The sequence below is a fragment of the Sphaerodactylus townsendi genome, linkage group LG15, assembly GCF_021028975.2.
Source record: "Sphaerodactylus townsendi isolate TG3544 linkage group LG15, MPM_Stown_v2.3, whole genome shotgun sequence".
Taxonomy (NCBI): Eukaryota; Metazoa; Chordata; class Lepidosauria; order Squamata; family Sphaerodactylidae; genus Sphaerodactylus; species Sphaerodactylus townsendi.
The window spans coordinates 18,603,814-18,625,584 of NC_059439.1; the positions used below are offsets into that span (position 1 = coordinate 18,603,814).

Here is a 21,771-nt window from a genome sequence, read left to right on the forward strand (position 1 = left end):
CAGCATACCCCGAACACCTTGTTGTACTCTAAGGTGCTACTGGACTTAAATCTAATTATCCCAGGCATAGGCTCATTCCGCACATGCAAAATAATGCACTTTCAAACTGCTTTCAGTGCTCTTTGAGGCTGTGCGGAATAGCAAAATCCACTTGCAAACAGTTGTGAAAGTGGTTTGAAAACGCGTTAATTTGTGTGTGCGGAAGGGGCCTTAGATTGTACTCTCAGCTCGAGCCATGTTCCTTAGTTTTGAGCCATCTAAATCCTTTTCTTCCTGAATGGAATACCTGGCGCATCTGGCACAGTTGGAAGGATATTGTTCAAGAGGGTCTGGGGTCTTGAATATGGAGAGATGCTGGGACACGTTTTCCAGGAGCGGCTTCACTTGCTGGCTGAGGTCTTCTGCTTGAACTTGGCGCTGTAAGAAGCACAGCTTCTCCTAAAGGGATGGGGGTGGGGGGAGGAAAGAAAGATGCTGTGAAATTTACCCAACAACTGGGGCTCGCTTCGATGCCTTCCCGTCAGCTAATCTGATGGGACGATTCCAAAATATTCCAAGACACAGGAGAACCTGTGTGTGCGGCTCAGGGGAAGTAGACTCAGTGTCACATATCTTACTGCATTGCAAGTTACACGAAGGTGAAAGGGAGCTGTTAATCCAACCATTGCTAACTCGTCATGTATATCCATTCATAGATAACTCAGATACGAATTCTGTAAGAATGTTATTAGAAGATCGTGTTTCCACCATTTCACAGAAGGTAGCTCAATTTTGTATATTGGTACACAACAAGCGTAGTTCCTTATTAAGACAAAGAGCTGCACTGCGTGATGAGGACTGTAATAATGCCTGAAGCTAATGTTATTTATCAATAGATTTTATAATGGATTTTACAATTTATATTATATTTTTGTATAGGTGGAGTGCTATGTATTCACATGTACTCTGATTTTAAACTATTGGCTGGCCAAAAGGCCGTAATAAACATCTATCTATCTACCCAACAAGTGGAGGGACCTTTTGACAGGTGAGGTCACAGCTCTGTTCCAGCTTTGTGCAACAGAGGTCGCAGCTTCAATCCCAGCCATTCTCTCTAACTGAAGGGCCGCTGCCCATCAGAGCGAGCAATACGAGGTTGTATAACTGAAAGATGTTGCTGGATACGCATGGAAGAGTCAGCATGGTGTCGCAATTAAAAATGGCAGACTCTAACCCGGTGAACCGGGTTTAATTCCCCTCTCCTACATATGAGGCCTGCTGGGTGACCTTGGGCTGGTCACAGTTCTCTCAGAACTCTCTCATCCCCACCTTCCTCACAAGGTGTCTGCGGTGGGGAGGGGAAGGGAAAAGGAGTTTATAAGCCGCTCTGAAACCCCTTAAAGGTAGAAAAAAATGGGTATAAAAGTCAACTCTTTTTCTTACCCCCTCCCTCTTTTTTCGATTCCCCTATTTATTATAGTGCCCCTATTTTTATGAATTTTGTCCCTTCCTTATGATTGGGGCCCCTGCGCTGTTTGTTGCTTTTATGTTTTACTAACTGGTGTTTAGTGTATTCATGTTTACCTGTTTTACTGTTGTACTGTATTTATTAAAAGCCACCCTGAGCCAAGCTTATTGAGAAAGGGTGCGGCAAAAATCAAATAGATAAATTAAATGAACTCATTAGCGAGCCATAGACCAGACGTTGGTTCCTTCCCTCGTGGGACTGCTGTGAGGATTCTGGTGGGGACTCTTAATCCTTGAGGGAAGGGCAAGATAACAAAGGACCAAATATGTAAATTAAAATATGTAAATTAATCATAATTATTACCTCCTGTACTGTATATAGAGAGAGAAGTCTGAGAGCAGGCACCTGATAAGCTCACTGCAAAAGAGAGACTCGAAACAAGGACTTCCTGGAGTGCTGCATAATGTCACAGTCCTCATTCAAATCCTGAAAGCCCGGCAGGCCTTACAAGTTGACTCTGAAATCACTATATGGCTGCCAGCCCTCAGGCAGATCCTGGAAATCTGGTATTACAAGTGACCTCCAGACTATTGAGACCAGTTCTCTGGCAGAAAATGGCTGCTTTGGAGGGTGGACTGAGGCATTATACCAGGTAATGCCTGCTCTACTGCACACAGGGCAGAGGTGGGATCCAGCAGGTTCTCACAGGTTCCCGAGAGTAGGTTACTAATTATTTGTGTGTGCCGAGAGGGGGTTACCAATTGGTGATTTTGCCACGTGATTTTTGCCTTAGTTACGCCCCGCCTCTCAGCAGTAGTGTGCGGAACTTGAAGCAGTCTAGCAGGAGGTGCACCGGCTTGCGTGGCAGCCTGCACCTGCGTGCATTTGTTTCCTGCCCAAGGACCCGGCGCAGCGGCTGCGTCCTTGCCACAGCCCCACCCAGGAATGCCCCGCCCCTGGAATGCCCGGCCATGCCCCCGTCGTGCCCCGCCCAGCCCCATTGGTGCTATGCCACATTTTGAATCCCACCACCATGGGGACCTGTTACTAAAATTTTTGGATCCCACCACTGACACAGGGCAACGAGTTTGGAGAAATAGGGCAATGGCCAATAATAGCAAACATGCCCGAAGCAAAGATGGTGCGGCAAATGCTCCAGCTGGTCGCGGTAAGCTCCCTGTGCATTATGGGCCTTGGACTGAGCAGAGAGGCAGGGATGGAAGAGATCCCTGACCCTCTACAGCAGGGGTCCCCAACCTACAGCCCTCCAGATATTAATGGACTACAATTCCCATAATCCCCTGCCAGAATGGCGAATTGGCAGAGCTGATGGGAATCATAGTCCATGAACATCTGGAAGGCCGCAGGGTGGAGACCCCTGCTATACAAGATGGAAGCTTTAACAGAATGTAAGCTTACAGCAGAAGCTGGCTGTGCGTAGCACTGATTGGGTAGCCACTGTCACGTCACCAAGAGAGCAATTTGGTATTTAATTTTTTTAATCAACAAGGCGATGAATGAATGGATTTATGTATCCCTTACAAACATTTTTAAGGAGGAGTAGGAGTAGGAGTTTGGATTTATATCCCCCCTTTCTCTCCTATAGGAGACTCAAAGGGGCTGACAATCTCCTTGCCCTTCCCCCCTCACAACAAACACCCTGTGAGGTGGGTGGGGCTGAGAGAGCTCCGGAAAGCTTTGACTAGCCCAAGGTCGCCTAGCTTGCATGTGTGGGAGTGCACAGGCTGAATTCCCCAGATAAGCTCCACAACTCAAGCGGCAGAGCTGGGAATCAAACCCGGTTCCTCCAGATCAGAGTGCACCTGCTCTTAGCCACTACGCCACTGCTGCTCCCCTAGCCCAGCAGTGAGGCTGAAATGGGGGTTGAGGAGCAAGTTTTAACAGCTGGGCAGCACCAGATTTGTTCACATCCACAGCTGTCGTTTCGGTAGCAAAGTCTGGAGAAATGTGGGTTTCTCTCTGTAACTAAGGAACGTACTGTGAGCTCTCTTCGGAGATGAGATCAGCGTTCCTCAAGAGCCTGGAATAAACTGTTCGGGCAAAGCTGCGTACAAGTGGCACGCTATGCAGTCTGCACAAATTGATTTCAGAACAGCCTCACTGGTGCTGGTTGAAAAGGGATTTTGTCAGGAATTAGAACCCATAGCAAATGAAGAGAATGGGGAAGGGCAGAGAGATCAGGATCAGAGCCACACTTGGATGCTGCTTAGAAAAGACCTTTCCCTCCTAGCTAAAGGAGATCCCAACGTTTTCAGCAGACAAACGTCCAAAAACATTTCCTGTTTTATTTTGCGAGGAAACTTGGCTGAAATCCGGGGTCTCCAACCTTTTTGAGCCAGCGGGCACCTCTGGGATTCTGACACAAGGTGGAGGGCACCACTACAAGATGGGTACCATGAGAGGTGGAACCGTACCACAAAGGAAGGCCACGAGCAAGGGACAAGAGGTGGAATTTTCAAAAATGCACTGGGAAAGAGGAAGAAGAAGAAGAAGAGTTTGGATTTATATCCCCCGTTTCTCTCCTGTAGGAAACTCAAAGGGGCTTACAATTTCCTTGCCCTTCCCCCCTCACAACAAACACCCTGTGAGGTAGGTGGGGCTGAGAGAGCTCCGAAAAGCTGTGACTAGCCCAAGGTCACCCAGCTGGCGTGTGTTGGAGTGTACAGGCTAATCTGAATTCCCCAGATAAGCCTCCACAGCTCAAGTGGCAGAGCTGGGAATCAAACCCGGTTCCTCCAGATCAGAGTGCACCTGCTCTTAGCCACTACTACACTACACCAAGAGAGAGAAGAATTAAGCTAATGCTGCTGCCACCAGAACAACGTTATTTGCACAGCCAGATCTCCAAAGGCAACCTGAAGCCCTGTTGGGCCCTACCTGGACACACCCATTTTCTAAAAAATTTTTTAGCAGGGACCAGCAAAGGTGTTGGCAGGCCCCACAGCCCGCCCAGGAGCCATGCTGGGGATACCTGGTTTAAAACATTCTCGGGCTTCTGTCCAAGGCAGAGAACTCTGCAACACACGTCCTGTTACGAAACGTTAGCAATAATTATCTGCAGACTCTGGTTACAGTGCCCATTTCTGAGGATACTGCTGGGCGTTGACATGAATCTTGGAAGTGGTATTGAGCACGGGTCCAGAGGAGGGCAACCAAAATGGTAAAAGGTCTGGAATCCTTGCCCTACGAGGAGAGACTTAGGGAGCTGGGGATGTTTAGTTTGGTGAAGAGAAGGTGAAGAGGGGACATGACAGCCATGTTTAGATATTTGAAGGAATGTCATGTTGGTGAAGGAGCAAGCTTGCTTTCTGCTGCTCCAGAGACTAGGACCAGGAGGAATGGGTTCAAGGTGAAGGAAAAGAAATTCCACCTAAACATCAGGAAAAACCTCTTGACAGCAAGGGCTGTTCGACAGTGGATTGCACTACCTCAGAGTGTGGTGGAGTCTCCTTCTTTGGAGGTTTTTAAAGAGAGGCTGGATGGCCACCTGTCAGGAGTGCTTTGATTGTGTGTTTCTGCATGGCAGGGGGTTGGACTTGATGGCCATTGGGGTCTCTTACAACTCTATGATTCTATTTATGGAAGGGTGGTGATTTCACTAGTGTGGTATAGTAGTTAGGGCAGCCATTCTCAACCAGGGTTCCCTGGTACCCTGGTGTGCTGTGAGCATGTCCCAGGGGTACTGCGGCAACACTACCCCCCCCCCTCATTTTTGTGGTGTCTCCCACCGGCGCCAGCAAGGACATGGAGCTGGTCCATGGGGCAGGGCCTGCCACAAGGTCAGCAGCCACCACCACCCCCAGTGCTACCCTTCACCCTGGGAGGGGAAGGTGGGGGGTGTGGCAAGCAGGGGCAATGGGAGGGGAAGGTGGAGGGTGGCGGCAGGGGTAACGTGAGATATGAAGAGTGAGGTCAAGGGTACCCTGACCTTGAAAAGGTTGGGAAACACTGGGTTAGGGTGTCAGACTAGGATCCAGTTTGACTCTTCTCCTGTCATGGAAACCTGCTGGATAATATGGGCATTCTTTCTCAGCCTAACCTACCTTGTGGAGACATTGTGAGGTGAGGGAAAAATGGAGGACAGGAAAGTGTGTGCATTCTTCTGAGCTCCTTGGAGGAAGGATGGGATAAAAACATCCCAAAAAAATTGGCATATAAGAAAGACAGACCCACACCCAGTGGTGGGATTCAAATAATTCAACAACTGGTTGTTTACAAGCACCATTTTAACGACCGGTTCTGCCGAAGTGGTGCGAACCGGCTGAATCCCAACACTGCCCATACCCCGTGTCTGTTCGGTCTCTAACGCTCTCCTCTCTCACCTCCAGCAGCGCTGAGTTTTTCTTCAGCACGTTGGTCTTAACTTCGGTATCTTCAACGGACTTTGTGACCTTTCGGCACCTCTCCTGTGGGACAAAAATGGGCAAGGGGGAGGGGGAGTTAGCCTGCCAGTGAAATAAAAGGGAATGACTGGAAGTGAACGACACGATTCATTTGCATCGAATCGCCTAGACGTACCTCCAGAAAACTCACGTGGAAATGCTTTGGTTTTTCACTGATTATTTTTTTTAAATGCACATCAGTTTTTTAAGTACCAGGGGATTTAATCCAAGGAGGAGGTGGGCGGGTTGTATTTGCGCTAGGCCTCTGGTGGCTCTCCTGCATCCATGGAAACCGGCACAAACAACCCTGCCTGCCTCTGCCCACGCCTTGCCAATTCAGACACAGCGATGTCACTCTAACATCTCGCAAAAGTGGGTGTATTTCTGCTGAAGTTTGTAGGTTGAAGAGATCTGGCCCTGCCACCAATGCTCAGAACCACCCAACGCTTAGCACTGGAATAAATGCAGGGTGGGTATTTTAATATGTAATTCGTATCACTCAATGCACAGTAAAAGCAACCCCATTACTTAATTATGACCCAGAAGCTGAACCAATAGTTATGGGGCAGCTTACAAATCTCAATCAAGAACTGATAACAGTCCCTCACTGTAGTCTGTCTGTCTGTCTGTCTGTCTGTCTGTCTGTCTGTCTATCTGTCTATCTATCTATCATCTGCCTGCCTGCCTGCCTGTCATCAGTTTTATATGCTGCCCTTCCCCTTGCAGGAGCAGGGCGGCTTACAACAATTTATAAATACAACTAAAACATTTTTTTAAAGTTAAAAACATAATCTAAATCAGATAGTGACTAGCCAGCGTGGTGAAGTGGTCAAGAGCAGGTGCACTCTAATCTGGAGCAACCGGGTTTGCGTCCCCGCTCTGGCACTTGAGCTGTGGAGGCTTATCTGGTCAACCAGATTAGCTTGTGCGCTCCAGCACGTGCCAGCTGGGTGACCTTGGGCTAGTCACAGTTCTTTGGAGCTCTCTCAGCCTCACCCACCTCACAGGATGTTTGTTGTGGGGGAGGGAGGGGAAACGAGAATATAATCCCCTTTGAGTCTCCTTACAGGAGTGAAAGTGGGGATATAAATCCAACTCTTCCTCCTCCTCCTCCTCCTCCTCCTCCTCCTCCTTCCCAGGCTCATTCCCCAAATCTCCAGGAGTTTCCTAACCTGGATCAAGCAACCCTAACCCCCCATCCCCCACAAGTGCCCTGGGGGACTTGGCAAATATCTGGTTGACCTTGGGCCAGTCACTCTCCCTTGGGCTGCCAATTTCCTTATGGGTAGAAGCATGGAAGGAAGCCTGTAGCTGACGGGCTCCAAGGAAGCCTGTAGCTGATGGGCTCCAAGGAAGCCTGTAGCTGATGGGCGGATCCCCGTGGGATTACAATGTTTGAAATTTAATTTGAAGTCTGGGGAGACGGATTCACCAAGCAACTGAATATTACAAGCCGGGGAAATCTGCATGATGAGCCCATTATTTATAAGCTTCACGGTATCATGTCAATGAAACTCAAACATAATAGGATCATTAGTCTAATTTTCCCTGCTTGTAATATTCAAGTTCGTGACGAGTCGACGCCCTTGCCTGAAATTATGACTGAATTGCCAGTTCAAAATGAGCTTCCTTTTGAGCTGATAGTCCAGTGTTGGCGAACCTTTGGCACTCCAGATGTTATGGACTACAATTCCCATCAGCCCCTGCCAGCATGGCCAGTTGGCTATGCTGGCAGGGGAAGATGGGAATTGTAATCCATAACATCTGGAGTGCCAAAGGTTTGCCACCACGGCGATAGACTGTTTTTTCAGTCAGCAGTCCTCAGATTGGGCAGTATTCACCCATCGTTGCCACGTGCTCAGTTGATAGCTATCATCGCCCCTCAGTTTTTGTGAAGTAATGGCTAGAGTGCCGGACTAGGATCTAGGAGGCCCGAGTTCGAATTTCCACTCTGCCTCACTGTGAGGAGAAAAGGGAAGAGGACCAAATTGTGCTGGAAGACTCCTTGTTGTGAGCGTATCCACCATTGGGAAGAAAAACTGGTTATACAAATGTAAATAAATAAATACATTCATCTGAGGCTTTTGTAAATGTAATTGTAAATATTTCCGGAGCAGCGTCTTCTCCTGTAGAAAAAGATCCGTGCTGGTAAATATAAACCGTGAGGCAAATTGTTGTGACACATGAAGTATACAAAAGGGACAAGCGAGTTGCCTGTCTCCCAGGTAACACACTCCTTCCCTTCTGATCCCGGCTTAATTAATTCTTGCTCTCTCAATGCCAGCTGTGGCATTCCTGAGTCAGCCATTACTGGTTCTTGTGTGTCCCTTAAGGACTGTTTCTCTTTGCAGTTAAGTCCATTTCTCCCAACTTTCAATTGTATCATGTTAAGGTTGTTCTTTCATAATTGCTCTATTACCATCGTTGGGAGTAACATAAAAATGAGAAAGAGTTTTGAACGCAAAGAGAAAAGCGTTAACCTCCCACAATCCCACGCGATTAGGGTTACCTCCTCTGTGTTGGGAAACACCTGGAGAATTTGGGGGTGGAACCTGAAAAGGGTGGGGTGGCCATTGTCTCCAGGTGATCTTTGATCTTTGGAGATCAGTTGTAATCCTAGGAGACCTCCATCTACCTCCTGGAAATTGGCAACCCTACACACAATACCCCAGAAGAACTGGTAATTCACGACTGATTCTTGAGATGTTGAACTAACTTTGAAAAAGGAACACTAAGGAAATTCAGGAAGAAGTAGAACATTTGCTGAACAGGACTTGCTACCTAGTGAACAATATTGTAGGATTTTCTCTCCAGGGACAACTGCTGGATGTTTAATTCAAAACATCACACAATACCCAATGCTGTGTGAAATTCTAGTTTCAATCCTGCTTGCCCTTGATGGCAGGACAGCAATGGCTGAGAAGGACAAAAGCGTACTGATGGAGAAGCAGTATTTAGGGGAATGGGACAATAACGTTGACACTAAGAAGCAAAGTTGGATGAAATTGCGGTTCAAGGCAGAAAACAAGATGATTGAGCTCTCTTGCCATGAATGAATCTCACGTCTAAATGGGATTAACTGAAGGCAAACCTCACAGCAAGCAGTACGTTCGTAAATGGCCATGGACACGCCCTTGATGCTCACCTTGAGCTGAGTGCAGTACTCCACCAGGTTTTTGGCCTCCTGTCTGCGCCAGGCCAGGTTTTCGCACAGCACCGTGCACTCGCTCTGCGTACAGAGAACAGAAGGAGAATCGCTGAGAGAGCCGCCTGTTGCAAAAAGTGAAGAGGCGGCCATCTTGCCCTGGCCAGACGTCCTTCTTAGTTAGAAGCCCTGCCAGACAAAGGGACCTTCCGCACTTACTGGGTTGTACTGGTTTCTACTCAGGTTCAACTCAGTGTATCCGCACTACAACCGAGCTCGACGTTGTCTTGTCTCTGTTCCCCCCGCTCGGAACCGCGCTGGGACATCCCCTGTCGTGAAAGTTATGAACTCCCACTCGCTGGTGGAACAAGGTCGCATATCGCTTCGAAGCTCTCGAAACGCGGACGCATCGGAACGACACCGCATCCATTCAACCAATCAGGAGCCGGGCCATCGCTCGCGACGCGCAGAATGGGAGAGAGTCGCGGACGGGCAGAGAGCGCGGCTTTTTTTATACAGTTTCCCCTCACGTTTCGAAGCTACGATATCGAGATCGTTTCAAAGTGACGAGGAGAAATCACTGACTGGAAAAATTTTGGCGCCTAAAAGCTTCGTGAGCTCTGGACTGCTGCCGGAAGTAGTTCAGCGTGCGAAACAATGCTACTGTGAGCTGCTTTTAATGCACGGAAACTGTAAAAAAAAACAAAGAACGCTCCCGTTTCCCTCCGTGAATACAAGCTTCAATCAATGATCGAGGAGCGAAACAGGTACCCGCCCACTTAGCTCGGTTCCAGGGGGCCAAGGAAGTTGCTGTGCGGACAGCCAGGAATCGCCCCCCATTGAAGGGAACCGAGTCGACCTTCACTCCCTTTTGTAGTGCGGAAACACCCAAAGTTACTTTGACCCTCCTTGTCTACCAGCTACATTTTCTTCTTTCTGTGGCAAATCACTGCTGGAGGATGAGATAAGCTGTAAATTGGGGAAACGGCCATGAGGTGGGGAAAGAGGTAGCCATTCCTCTGCTGGAGTGAGCAACTCAGCATGCCTGGTTATTGTGTGTGTGTGTGTGTGTGTGTGTGTGTGTGTGTGTGTGTGTGTGTGTGTGTGTGTGTGTGTGTGTGTGTGTGTGTGTGTGTGTGTGTGTGTGTGTGTGTGTGTGTGTGTGTGTGTGTGTGAAGACGACGACTTTATTTACAGTCAATGACCAGATATATTACAATACTCCAAAATATCTACAACAAAACAAGAATGCAGATCTCTCTCCCGTATTCCAGCACTATCCATCTATAGATCATTATACTTTGTAAACACACCAGAGCAGCATAAAAATACTGAACAAATAAAAATATCTAAGGGGATAAATTATTCATGATCATTTTCTTTCAATGAATAGACAGAATTTTGCTACCCATTTAGTAATATTTTCCTTCTTATCTTGTAATCGTTTTTCACAACAAACTTTATCAGAACAATATGTCAATTTGTGTAGTAGATGACAGGCATTTTTTCCTTGCCTCCTCATAAAGGGGACACTTTACTAACATATGCTATAGTTTCTACAGACTTCAGAGAGCAAGAACATAACCTTGCAGCGTAAGGCATCTTTTGATATTTCCCTTCTAAGACTGCAGAAGGTAAATGTGCACTTCTGCAAGCGTAAAAGCTCTCCTTGTGATCTGTTATCCAGATAAGTTAAATAAGGAGCAGGGGCAGTGATATATTTCTGTGTATAGCATAGAGGAAAATCTGAAGTGTGTGGGTGTGTGGGTGGGTGGGTGGATGGGGGGAGTAAATCACACTAAGTATGTGAGTGTTATCTCTTGAATGGTATGTTCCTTTCATTGTCTGTACTTGGGAGCTGCCCTCTGACCCTTCGCCCTCCTCCTCTCTCATTATCTGTTGTTCCCCACTCTTTCCACCGCAATGGAAAGAGAAATTTCTGCAGAAACATACTTGCACCCAATTGATGCCGGAAAAGCTGCCCATTTGTGCTAGGGAAATGTGCTCCTAGGTTTGTATCCTTCAATCAACTGCAACAGGAATGTGAGCAGAATCTGCTGGAATAAACATTAAGTTTTACTTTTTGCAACTTGCTTCTTGGGAGGTTTGATTTACTTTGCTCAATATCATGCTTCTGTGACTGGAACACATGGACCAAATATACCCAACCCCTCCTTGTGTACGATAGCTCCAACCTGAATTAGCCCCTGTTGGTTTTACCCTTTTAAAAATGGAAAAGCAGACGATCTTGATAATGGACACATAGGTGCATGGTCAATATACCAGGTGAATAAACTCAGGAATAAACTACCTGGAGGGTAGCGAGCCCAGATGCAAAGCAAAAAGGAAGAAAGCCATGGATGTCTGCATATTTATCTACCGGGAGGGCAGAAGTGTCATGGCAAGGAAGCACCTGTTTAGGAAGTGGGAGAATGAATGCGAAGCCAACGACAACAAAACAGCAGGGAGAGGTGAGAGTTCACGGTGAAAGAGAGGCAGCTCATCCTCTCTTTCTCTAGATGGGCCTCATATCCGAGCTGGAAGCACCTGAGGTTGTGAAGGTAAATTTGGATGAGATTAAATGGATGGGAGCGCCACGGAATGGGTGGGAAGCTGCTCTGGGCTTTCTATAAGAAAGGGTAATCAATAAAAGCGGGAGACCTGACAGATGTGCTAACATGGTAACAGCAGGGCTGCATGTCTAGTTATAGCGACCTTGGTATTCAGACTATACTTATCAGTTCCTCCCAGCAAGGCCAATTGGCCATGCTGGTAGAGGCTGATGGGAATTGTAGTCCATAACATCTAGAGTGCCAAAGGTTCGCCACCACTGGCCTAGGGGAATACATGAGGTCGAATGTCCCTGGGCTGCGGCCATTTAGTCACGGGGGGGGGGTGGGGGCATAGAAAATCACCCCCCCACACACCTTCCCCTTTCTCCCTGGCTCCGTTCACTGACTTCAACACCTGGTGCAAAAAAAGTTGTTTGGTCATGGTGGGGGAGGGCAGCCGCCCATACAGGGGAGCAGCGGGAGTGGAAAACTCAGATTTTGCACCTGCTGCATTTTCCCTAGATATGCCTCTGGGTAACAGTACCCTATGGATCCTATAGAACTAATCCTCATTAAAAAAAAAGAAAAGAAAAGATGCCATCCTTCCAAGAACCACGCATCCGCAAAAGGACAAGAACGTGAAAAACAAAACGGCACTGCACGTGGCTTTATGTGAAGGGCTGGGCAGCTCATCTCTGCAACTTCTCTTGGTACGAACAGCACACCCGTCGCGCTCACCTTGAGCTGAGCGCAGTAGTCTTCTAGTCGTTCAGCTTCCTGCTTGTGCTGCTCCAGGTTTTCGGACAGTGCCGTGTACTCATTCTGCATGCAGGGAGAGAGGAAGAGGAGTGGCTGAGGAGGTCACTGTTCCCAAATGCAAGCTCACGTGAAGAGGGAGCCATATCTGCCTGATCCAACATCCCTCCTGACTACAAGAGGCGAGCATCCTGGTGCCCTGCCTGGGAGCTGTCAACTGAAACTAGGAGTTTCCTGCTTGAAACCAAATTCCTGGGTGTATGAGAAGGCGTAGCAAGGGGGGAAAGTGCCCGGTGCGCCGGTGGGTCCTCCACCCCTATCCCACCCCAGAACACCCCCACCCCAGAATGCCCCTGCCCCACCCCCGGAACACCCCTGCCCCGCTCCTGGAAAGCCCTTACCACACCCCCACAGGGGCGTGCGCCCGATGCATTGTGCCCCCTCCCCCTTGGAGCTATTCCTCTGTGTATGAGGGCCTGTTTCAAGTTGGGATTTGGAGTGGTGCACTGAGTGGGGGAGACTTATCTAGTGTCCTCCGCTTCAAGGCAGGGCCTGGAATTCTCCTGGAATTAGAACTGATCTCCAGGCTAAAGATATCAGTTCCCCTGGAGAAAATGATAGCTTTGAAGGGTAGACTCTATGGCCTACCATAGAGGTGAGAAGAAATGGAAGGCCTAGAATTCCATCATGTTCTCCCAAGCTCTGCCTCATCACAAACTCTGCCCTCCCAAGCTTCACCCCTAAATATCCAGGAGTTTTCCAAGCTAGAATTGAAAACCCTAAGCCAGTGATGGCAAACCTATGGCACGGGTGCCAGAGGTGGCACTCAGAGCCCTCTCCGTGGGTATGCACTGAGTTAATCATGTGGGGGGGAAATCACCCCCCCCACACACACACACACATCTAGGCTGGCCTGGGCCACTGGGCTCGATTATTAGCATTAAACCTAAGACCTAGTTTTGGGGAAGCCGTGTAGGTAACCCTGTTAAGCGCTGTTAAACCCCACTGATTTTCATGCAAGGAACTAAAGCATGATCCTTTACCTGGGAGTAAGCTCGGTTGCTGGCAATGGGGCTTGCTTCTGAGTAACCTCTCCCAGGGTCATGATTCACCCGTTTGAAGAGTTGTATGGTTGCTTCAAAGCAAAGCCACCTTCCACCACCAAGCTTACTCCCAAGTAACGCACGCCTCAGAGCCAACCATTTTTTCTAAACTAAAACCTCAGTATTCAGGTTAAATTGCCTTGTTGGCACTTTGCGATAAATAAGTGGGTTTTGGGTTGCAGTTTGGGCACTCGGTCTCAAAAAGGTTCGCCGTCACTGCCCTAAGATCACCATGCTAATTTACTGATTCAAAATGGCCTCAAGAGGCTATGATTTGCCCTGTTGAGGAAACTTACATGTACTGATGGGTTACATGTATTCTCATGGGCTACACCAGGGGTCTGCAACCTGCAGCTCTCCAGATGTTCATGAACTACAATTCCCATCAGCCCCCGTCAGCAGGGCCATGCTGGCAGGGGCTGATGGGAATTGTAGTTCATGCTGGCAGGGGCTGATGGGAATTGTAGTTCATGAACATTTGGAGAGCCATAGGTTGCAGACCCCTGGGCTACCTGCAAGTTCCCCCACTAGAACAGGCCAGTGCTGTTCCTGGTGCTGTTTTGAATCAATAAAATGGCACTGAAGGGAAGCCGAAGCCTCCTTGCCCCACAGTCCTGATAAAAATCTGCCCCTTGTATGCCTGCATAGTATAGCGCAGGGGTCTGCAACCTGTGGCTCCCCAGATGTTCATGGACTCCAATTCCCATCAGCCCCTGCCATCTGGAAAGTCACAGGTTGCAGACCCCTGGTATAGCGGTTAAGAGTGGTGGGCTTTAGTCTGGAGAACCAGGTTTGATTCCCCACTCCTCCACACGTAGCCGGCTGGGGCACTTCGGACCAAGCAAATCTAACTATGGTGAACATGTGCAAAAATGTCAGAACTATGTAGAATTCAACCATATGCTCCTGTTCAAAATTATCAAATTACGACCCCACACAACCACATCCAGGTTTTATCACACTTGTGGCACTAATTCGTAAATGTACAAGATCCTGAGCTAGTGTTGTTAGAAGAAGAAGAGTTTGGATTTATATCCCCCCTTTCTCTCCTGCAGGAGACTCAAAGGGGCTTACAATCTCCTTGCCCTTCCCCCCTCACAACAAACACCCTGTGAGGTAGGTGGGGCTGAGAGAGCTCCGAGAAGCTGTGACTAGCCCAAGGTCACCCAGCTGGCATGTGTGGGAGTGCACAGGCTAATCTGAATTCCCCAGATAAGCCTCCACAGCTCAGGCGGCAGAGCTGGGAATCAACCCGGTTCCTCCAGATTAGATACACGAGCTCTTAACCTCCTACGCCACTGCTGATGGGCTTTGAATTGGTCAGGATTATCTTGTCAGGGCAGAACATGCTGGTGAGAACTGACGAACTGTGGACATCTACTGACTTTTGACATCAAAATATCCATAGGAAGTAAGGGGGTGAATAGTAAGACGGCAGTATTGTGTTTTGCTCCATCTCTTGTGGCAGCCATTTTGGGATGGCATTCGCCACCCTCCCTCGTAATTCCGAAGGCCCCCCCCCCCCACAGGCTCAGAAAGGTCGGGGACCCTTGACTGTATGTCAAATGATGGAACAGGCGATCGAATTGTGACATTCTCCAGACCTGCAGATTCTGAACATGGCGGTTGACCTTGGAGGTCCTCTCCTTGAGGCTCGTGATAGAGTCCTTGGCTCGCAAGAGGCCACTATTGCTCACTTCCTGTTGGAGGAGAGGGCAAGGGGGGGTGAGTCAGGTGAGTTTTCCGAGTGCTTCCATCTTCTTTGCACATCTACGGCATGTCTCTTAACCCAAGAACTTTAACACGGGAAGGAAGTAGGGTTGCCAGATGTGGGTTGGGAAATATTTGGAGATTTTTTTCTGGAGAGCAGCCTAGGGACAGCAGGGTTTGGAAGCAGGGAGGGACCTCAGCAGGGCATGGTACTATAGAGTCCACCCTCCCAGGCAGCCATTTTATCCAGGAGAACTGATCTTGGCTATGTGAAAATCAACTGTAATGGCGGAAGATCTCCAGGGGACACCTGGACGCTGGCAACTGTAGAGTAGGGTTGTGGATCAAATCAATCCTTCTAAATAGGGAAAACTTTAGGGGAAAGTGTGTTGCATAGTTAGGAGAGATGTCATTCGATTATTTTCTTAGATTATTTTCTTTCCATTCTTTTCTATGGAAATATGTGCACAGAGAGAGAGAGAGAGAGAGGAGGAGGAGGAGGAGGAGGAGGAGGAGGAGTGATTCAGTGGTGCTGGGATTATTTATTTTATACGCCATCCTTCTCCTTCAATGGGCTGCGGGTGGCTTACAACAATACACATAACAATCAAATCAACCATCATCCTTGTACATTACATCACCATATTGCAGCGCCGTTGGGAAGGAGTAGGCAACAATGAAAGCATACTCAACACCAAGGAAGGAAATTTTTAAAAAGGGGAGGTGGGCAGAAAGGAAGGCCAGTCAAGTTGAAAGCTCAGTTCTGCCTTCAGCCAAAGGCTGACCTCTACCTGGGCCAGGGCCTTTACAGCTCTGGCCCCTGCCTGGTGGAACACCTTACCACCAACTATCCGGGCCCTGCGGGATCTTGGAGAGTTCCGCAGGGCCTGTAACACTGAATTATTCCACCGGGCTTTTGGGGGGCCCGGCCACTGATGTGTGCCCCTTTCCCCCTTTCCCCTCCCCTTTACACTCTGGGCCCCTTAATACTTATGGGGGCCCTCCGCTCTCTTATCTTGTTTCTTCCTTGGGTGGGTTTATGAAGTTTTATGCTGGACTCCAATGTAATTTTGTTAATTTGCTGTTTTAATGGAGTTTTAATGTAATTGTTGTTTTATTGTGTTGTTCACCGCCCAGAGCCCTTCGGGGGAGGGGCGGTATATAAAACCAATTATAAATAAATAAATAAATTCTGGTTCACGCTGGAATAAATCTGGTTAGTTTTTAAGATGCCGTCAACCTCCTGTTTAATTTTCCTGCTTGAAGGAGGAGAGTTTTTGGAGGTTCTTAAGGCACCTTTTGGGGGTGAAACGTTCCTCTGACGAGAACGTCAGCACCTATGTATGTCTGCAGTTTTCACCCACCTGTTGGACAGGGGCGTCATACTCCTCCTCCGACCAGGTTGCCTTGACAGGGGGTGGGGGGTCCCTTCTTTCCCCAGCTGCCCCCTCTGGGGAACCACCTTCGTCTGAGGGCTTATTCTCAGTGGTGGGGTCTTCATGCTCCCCATCAGTCAGGTTCAGGAGTGAAACGTTGGTGCAGGCAGAGGAGCGCTTCAAGTTGAGGTTTGGGCTTTCACTAGTCAAGTGAGGCTCAACCCTGAGATAGGAAAATGGTCTATTAGTTAGGAAAATAGGATGACGTCCCTTACCTCACTACAGGCTACATTTTCAATCTACCCACTCTCTAAGGCAGTGTTTCCCAACCTTTTCGAGGTCAGGATACTCTTGACCTCACTCTTCATATCTCACGGTACCCCTGCCGCCACCCTCCAACTTCCCCTCCCATTGCCCCTGCTTGCCACACCCCCCATCTTCCCCTCCCAGGGTGAAGGGAAGCACTGGGGGTGGCGGCGGCTGCTGACCTTGTGGCAGGCCCTGCCCCATGGGCCAGCTCCGTGTCCTTGCTGGCGCCGGTGGGAGACACCACAAAAATGAGGGGGGAGGGGCGGTAGTGTTGCCGCGGCACCCCAGGGTACCACGGAACCCTGGTTGAGAATGGCTGCTCTAAGGAGATCATGGGCGAGGGATATGACTGGTACCCACATGATCCAGTAAGTTCAGTAAGATCTTGGTATGGTCTGCGCTCGGATGGTACCTTTTGTTGTCTGAGTGTAACCCCCTCCCCCCCTTGAGTCCCACGATGGAAGGAAGTATGGGTGGGAAATGTAGAATAAAATATATAGGTTGCTGGAAGAGAGAGCTCTGGTTTCTAGGGTCAAATGCAGGCAAGGACGATTCTAGGGAAAATGTAGCCCGGTGCAAAATCTAAGTTTTCCGGGGGGGGGGGGGGCACTCCCATATGGGCCTCCTCCTCCACTACCAAACAACTTTTTTTGGACCAGGTCTTGAAGAAGAAGAGTTTTTGGTGTATGGGCCCGGGGGAAAGGAGTGTATGGCCCAGGGGGAAGGAGGAGTGGGGGGGGGGGCGATTTTCCACCCCCACGTGACTAAGGGGCCACAGCCTGGGGACATTTGACCCCATATGCCCCCCTGAGCGGTACGCACCTGAATGCAGGACACCACACTGAATGCAGGACACCACACCAGGGGTGGTTGGATCCTTCAGTTATTTTAGAAAAGAAGGTTCCCAATGTGTCTATCCACCAGGGGGATCAGACCGTTTTGATTAAACCAGCTTTGGTGACTTGTGCCCCCCCCCCCCCCCAGTGAGATCTTTTCGACAGTACAGAACTCTTCTAAGACAATAATCCCTTCTCAATACACCCCAAGCAGTGTGTTGAACTCCACCTCCACCCCTCGCTTTCCCAGGGCTCCCACCCATGGAAAGAGACGGCTTTCTTCTTTTTAGGGAAGGTCTTGATGCTGGTAGATTTCCCCAGCTGCTCCTTGCAGCTCTGAGGCCGGCTCTCCGCTCCTGTCGGGGTGTCTCCAGCTTCATTAATCTCCTTGGATTGCCAGATGGTTTTCACCACAATGTTCGCCATTGTGGGTTGGGCTCAAGGGTGGACTTTTTTTCTCCTACACCACAGGGAATATCCACCACCACCAAGCCAACTGTCACTCCAAGAGTGGCTAGACTCTCCCATCTGCTCCCTGTGACCTCACAACGGTTGCCATGGTGGCTATGATCACATGACCCTGCCCTTCTACCTGTTGCTTCTACTGCCAGGATTCTATGATGTCATTACAGTCTTCTAAGGAAGTAGCTATAGTAGGCCAAGGCTGTAGGGCTGAAAGGGAAAGGAGGATCTATCAACTGAGTGTAATAACCTATCAGTGCAATTCTGAAAACATGTTTCTGGAAATAAGTCCTGTTGAATAGGAGAACAAGACTTGCTTCTGAATATTTTCTTCCTCTAGTTCTGCCTCAGTTGATCCCAGCCTCTTTTTCCTTTGGACTCTCTGGGATTTGGTGGGTGGGGAGTGGGGGTGTCATTGCCTTCTTTCTTCTCTGCCTTTCAATGGTTTGACATCCCAATTTAGAGAGAGATGGAGAGGCGGCTTTCGCTGGCGGCTGATTTTGGATTTTGTCCTCTGGCCTTGGACCTCCTCAGGATCTCAAGGGCTTGGGGAGAAATGAAATGTCATGTCATGTCACCTTGACTGCGGGTTGGCTAAAATTAGGGCATCCACCTTTCAGATGGGCTCTGGTGATCTCCTGGCATGACAACTGAACTCCCCAAAGGTCACTCTTCTCCCCAAATTCGCTTTCCCCAGGATCCCCCCCCCCAAAAAAAATCTCCAGGTATTTCCCAACCCAGACTTGGCAACCTTGTGAATAACAGACTATTGAATAGTCCTATTCAACAGTGGGTTGCATCGATGGTCAAGATCCAGCAGCAGAGAAGGCCAAAGAAAAACCTGCTGGTGGGAGAAACAGAATGATAGCAAATAATAATAATAATAATAATAATAATAATAATAATGATAATCATCATCATCATCATCATCATCATCATCTAGCTTCGAGGTCCTTTCTCATAGAATCATAGAGTTGAAAGAGACCACAAGGGTCAGGGAAATTACATGTCCTGCTTGAATACAAAGAAGGATTCAGAGGTCAGGGCAATATCATCATGACTTGATTATAGCATGACTTGATTATAGCAACTGTGATTTATGGAGGAGAAGTCGATCTATGGCTACCAATCTTGATCCTCCTTGATCTCAGATTGCAAATGTCTTAGCAGACCAGGTGCTCAGGAGCAGCAGCAGCAGAAGGCCATTGCTTTCACATCCTGCACATGAGCTCCCAAAGGCACCTGGTGGGCCATTGCGAGAAGAAGAATGCTGGACTAGATGGACTCTGGTCTGATCCAGCAGGCTAGTTCTTATGTTCTTACGTTCTTATGTGTCTATTAGAATCATAGAGTTGGAAGAGACCCCAAGGACCATCAAGTCCAACCCTCTGCAATGTAGGAACACATAATCAAAACACTCCTGACAGATGGCCATCCAGTCTCTCTTTAAAAACCACCAAAGAAGGAGACTCCACACACTGCAAGGTAGTGCATTCCACTGTCGAACAGCCCTCACTGTCAGGAAGTTTTTCCTGATGTTTAGGTGGAATCTCTTTTCCTTCACCTCGAACCCATTCCTCCTGGTCCTAGTCTCTGAAGCAGCAGAAAACAAGCTTGCTCCCTCAACAACATGACATCCCTTCAAATATCGAAACATGACTATCATGTCCCCTCTTCACCTTCTCTTCACCAAACTAAACATACCTAGCTCCCTAAGTCCATCCTCGTAAGGCATGGATTCCAGACCTTTTACCATTTTGGTTGCCCTCCTCTGCACAGCCTAGTCATTTAGGTGCCAACGAATTTAAAATTGTTAGCCTATTTACACGGTACGGAATACAAAGATTGCGCATGGGTACCCTGTGTCATATGTCATGGTCACGTGAGAGTTGTGAGGAGGTGGACTTTATGGCACTCTACATCCTTGAAAGTAAAGTTTAAAGCATCTTTATAAACACCTAAGGACTTGCTAGACGGGATGGCACTCCAGCTTTGTGATTCTCCCTTAATGAGCCCTTTTAATTTGTTTAGATATTTATACACTTTTTTCTCCCCATTGGGGACCCAAAGAGGCTTCCAATACCAAGTCTGTGAAGTGCGTTATGCTGAGAGAGTCTGCTCAATCTGAGTCCTTCTATAGCACAGCGGGTATTCGAACCTTCAACCTAGGGCTCTGTTTTACAACTAAGCACCAGCTGAAACCGAGGATTCGAATCCACGGCCACCGTCATCCCGGCGTTGATTGGCCCAAGCTCATTGATGACATTCGTCCCGCCTCTTTGGAAATGCCTCCCTGATAGTTCCACTCCCCCATGCGCTCCTTTAAGCCGCCGTTTCTGTGATAGGTCATCCAGCCAATGGAACAAGCAATTTGGTTTGACAGACAAGAGCTGTTTCATCCAATAAGAAACGAGACGAAGGGTTGACTGGCAGTCCAAGGGGTGGAGATTTTTAAAATAGCCAGCTCGGCGATTTCGCAAGAAGTGCCACGAGGGGCGGGGAAAGGGCGAGGTGGAGCTTGAGCGACGTTTCCTAGCGACCATTGAGAAAGAGATATTATGCACGGCGGCGGGAGGGAGAGTGGCATAGGCGGGGTTTTAGCGTGCCCTTCGCCCAATGGCAAATGCACAGCGGCGGGGACTTATTTGACATACGGGCCCACCGGATCTTATAGGGCGGGGCGCAACCGGGATACGTACTCTTTGTCCAATCCTAGACGAGGCTAGTTTGACTTCGGCCAATAGAAATCCGGCTTGTGTTGAGAGGCGCCGCAGCCCCCCAATAGGACGCGAAAGAGACAGCTGACGGACGGAGTGGCTTGCCAATCGAATCGCTCCGGGTCGGTTCGGTGCTTCTGGGCCAGGTTCGGGCGCGGAGCGGAACGGAGCAGCGCCGGGTCCCGATCCGCTACCGCCACCATGCCGGCCGTTTCCAAGGGAGACGGGATGCGGGGCCTGGCTGTGTTCATCTCCGACATCCGGAACTGTGAGCGGACCCGAGGGGGGACTGCGAGGGGAGGGGCCGGGGAGCGTGGGGGGCGAACCGGGCGTGGGTGCGCTGGGGCAGATGCGGACTCTGGGGAGGACTGCGGGAGGGTGCCCCTGGGGTGGAGACGCGGTCTGGCCGCTGAATGGACACCCAGTGGACCGCGTATGCGTGGGTGCCCAAGGGGAGATGGGCGCCCTGTGGGGGATCTGTGAGAAAGCAGGGATCCCTGCGAGCCGCAGGGCCGGAGTAGGCTGTGCTGGCTGGAGACTCCCCAAAACTGTTGTGGCGGCGCTTCTGGAAGGGTTTGGGGCGTGTGTTTGTGTGTGAAGATTAAGGATCCAGGTTTGGTTGGATTCCAGGACTTTTCGTTTGGAGGGACCCAAGGTGCGAGAGTCAGAAAGGAGATTGGGAGAAAAGGTGTGCATCTTGGGGGCAATCAGGAATAGAGGAGACGTAGGTCGTTTGTCTTGTACTTCGATTTTCTGCCCAGAGCGGCTAACAACAGTATTATCCTCTCTTTTTTTTTTAACCTCAACAACCCTGTGCAGTAGATCAGGCTGAGAGAGAAAGAGTCCCAGGTGTGCTCCACAAACCCAGGTGTGCTCCACAAACGATGTTAGATGCATTCACACAAGCAGTCCACATTTCACCCATATTTGAAAACAATGTAGAAAATGCTGTTTT

General features: G+C 49.0%; 2 protein-coding genes across 4 annotated transcripts in view; one reads left to right on the top strand and one right to left on the bottom strand.

Moving 5' to 3' along the window:
* Positions 1–210: 210 nt before the first annotated feature.
* On the bottom strand, positions 211–18,063 carry TSKS (testis specific serine kinase substrate). The gene is made up of 6 exons (XM_048516455.1): positions 17,897–18,063; positions 16,481–16,715; positions 15,011–15,106; positions 8,996–9,079; positions 5,791–5,874; positions 211–438 (listed from the first exon to the last, which is right to left on the bottom strand). The coding sequence occupies exons 1-6, from the start codon at positions 18,061–18,063 to the stop codon at positions 211–213; spliced, it is 894 nt and encodes a 297-aa protein (XP_048372412.1).
* A 2,851-nt stretch (positions 18,064–20,914) lies between these two features.
* The window catches only part of AP2A1 (adaptor related protein complex 2 subunit alpha 1), a 35,704-nt gene continuing 34,847 nt past the window's right edge, over positions 20,915–21,771 (top strand). The window contains exon 1 of one of the 3 annotated variants that reach the window (XM_048517256.1): positions 20,915–21,084. In XM_048517256.1, the coding sequence (XP_048373213.1) occupies positions 21,018–21,084 (67 nt within the window). In that variant the 5' untranslated portion in view covers positions 20,915–21,017. The remainder of the gene's footprint in view (positions 21,085–21,771) is intronic. The other 2 variants (XM_048517257.1, XM_048517259.1) reach the window with 2 other exon arrangements.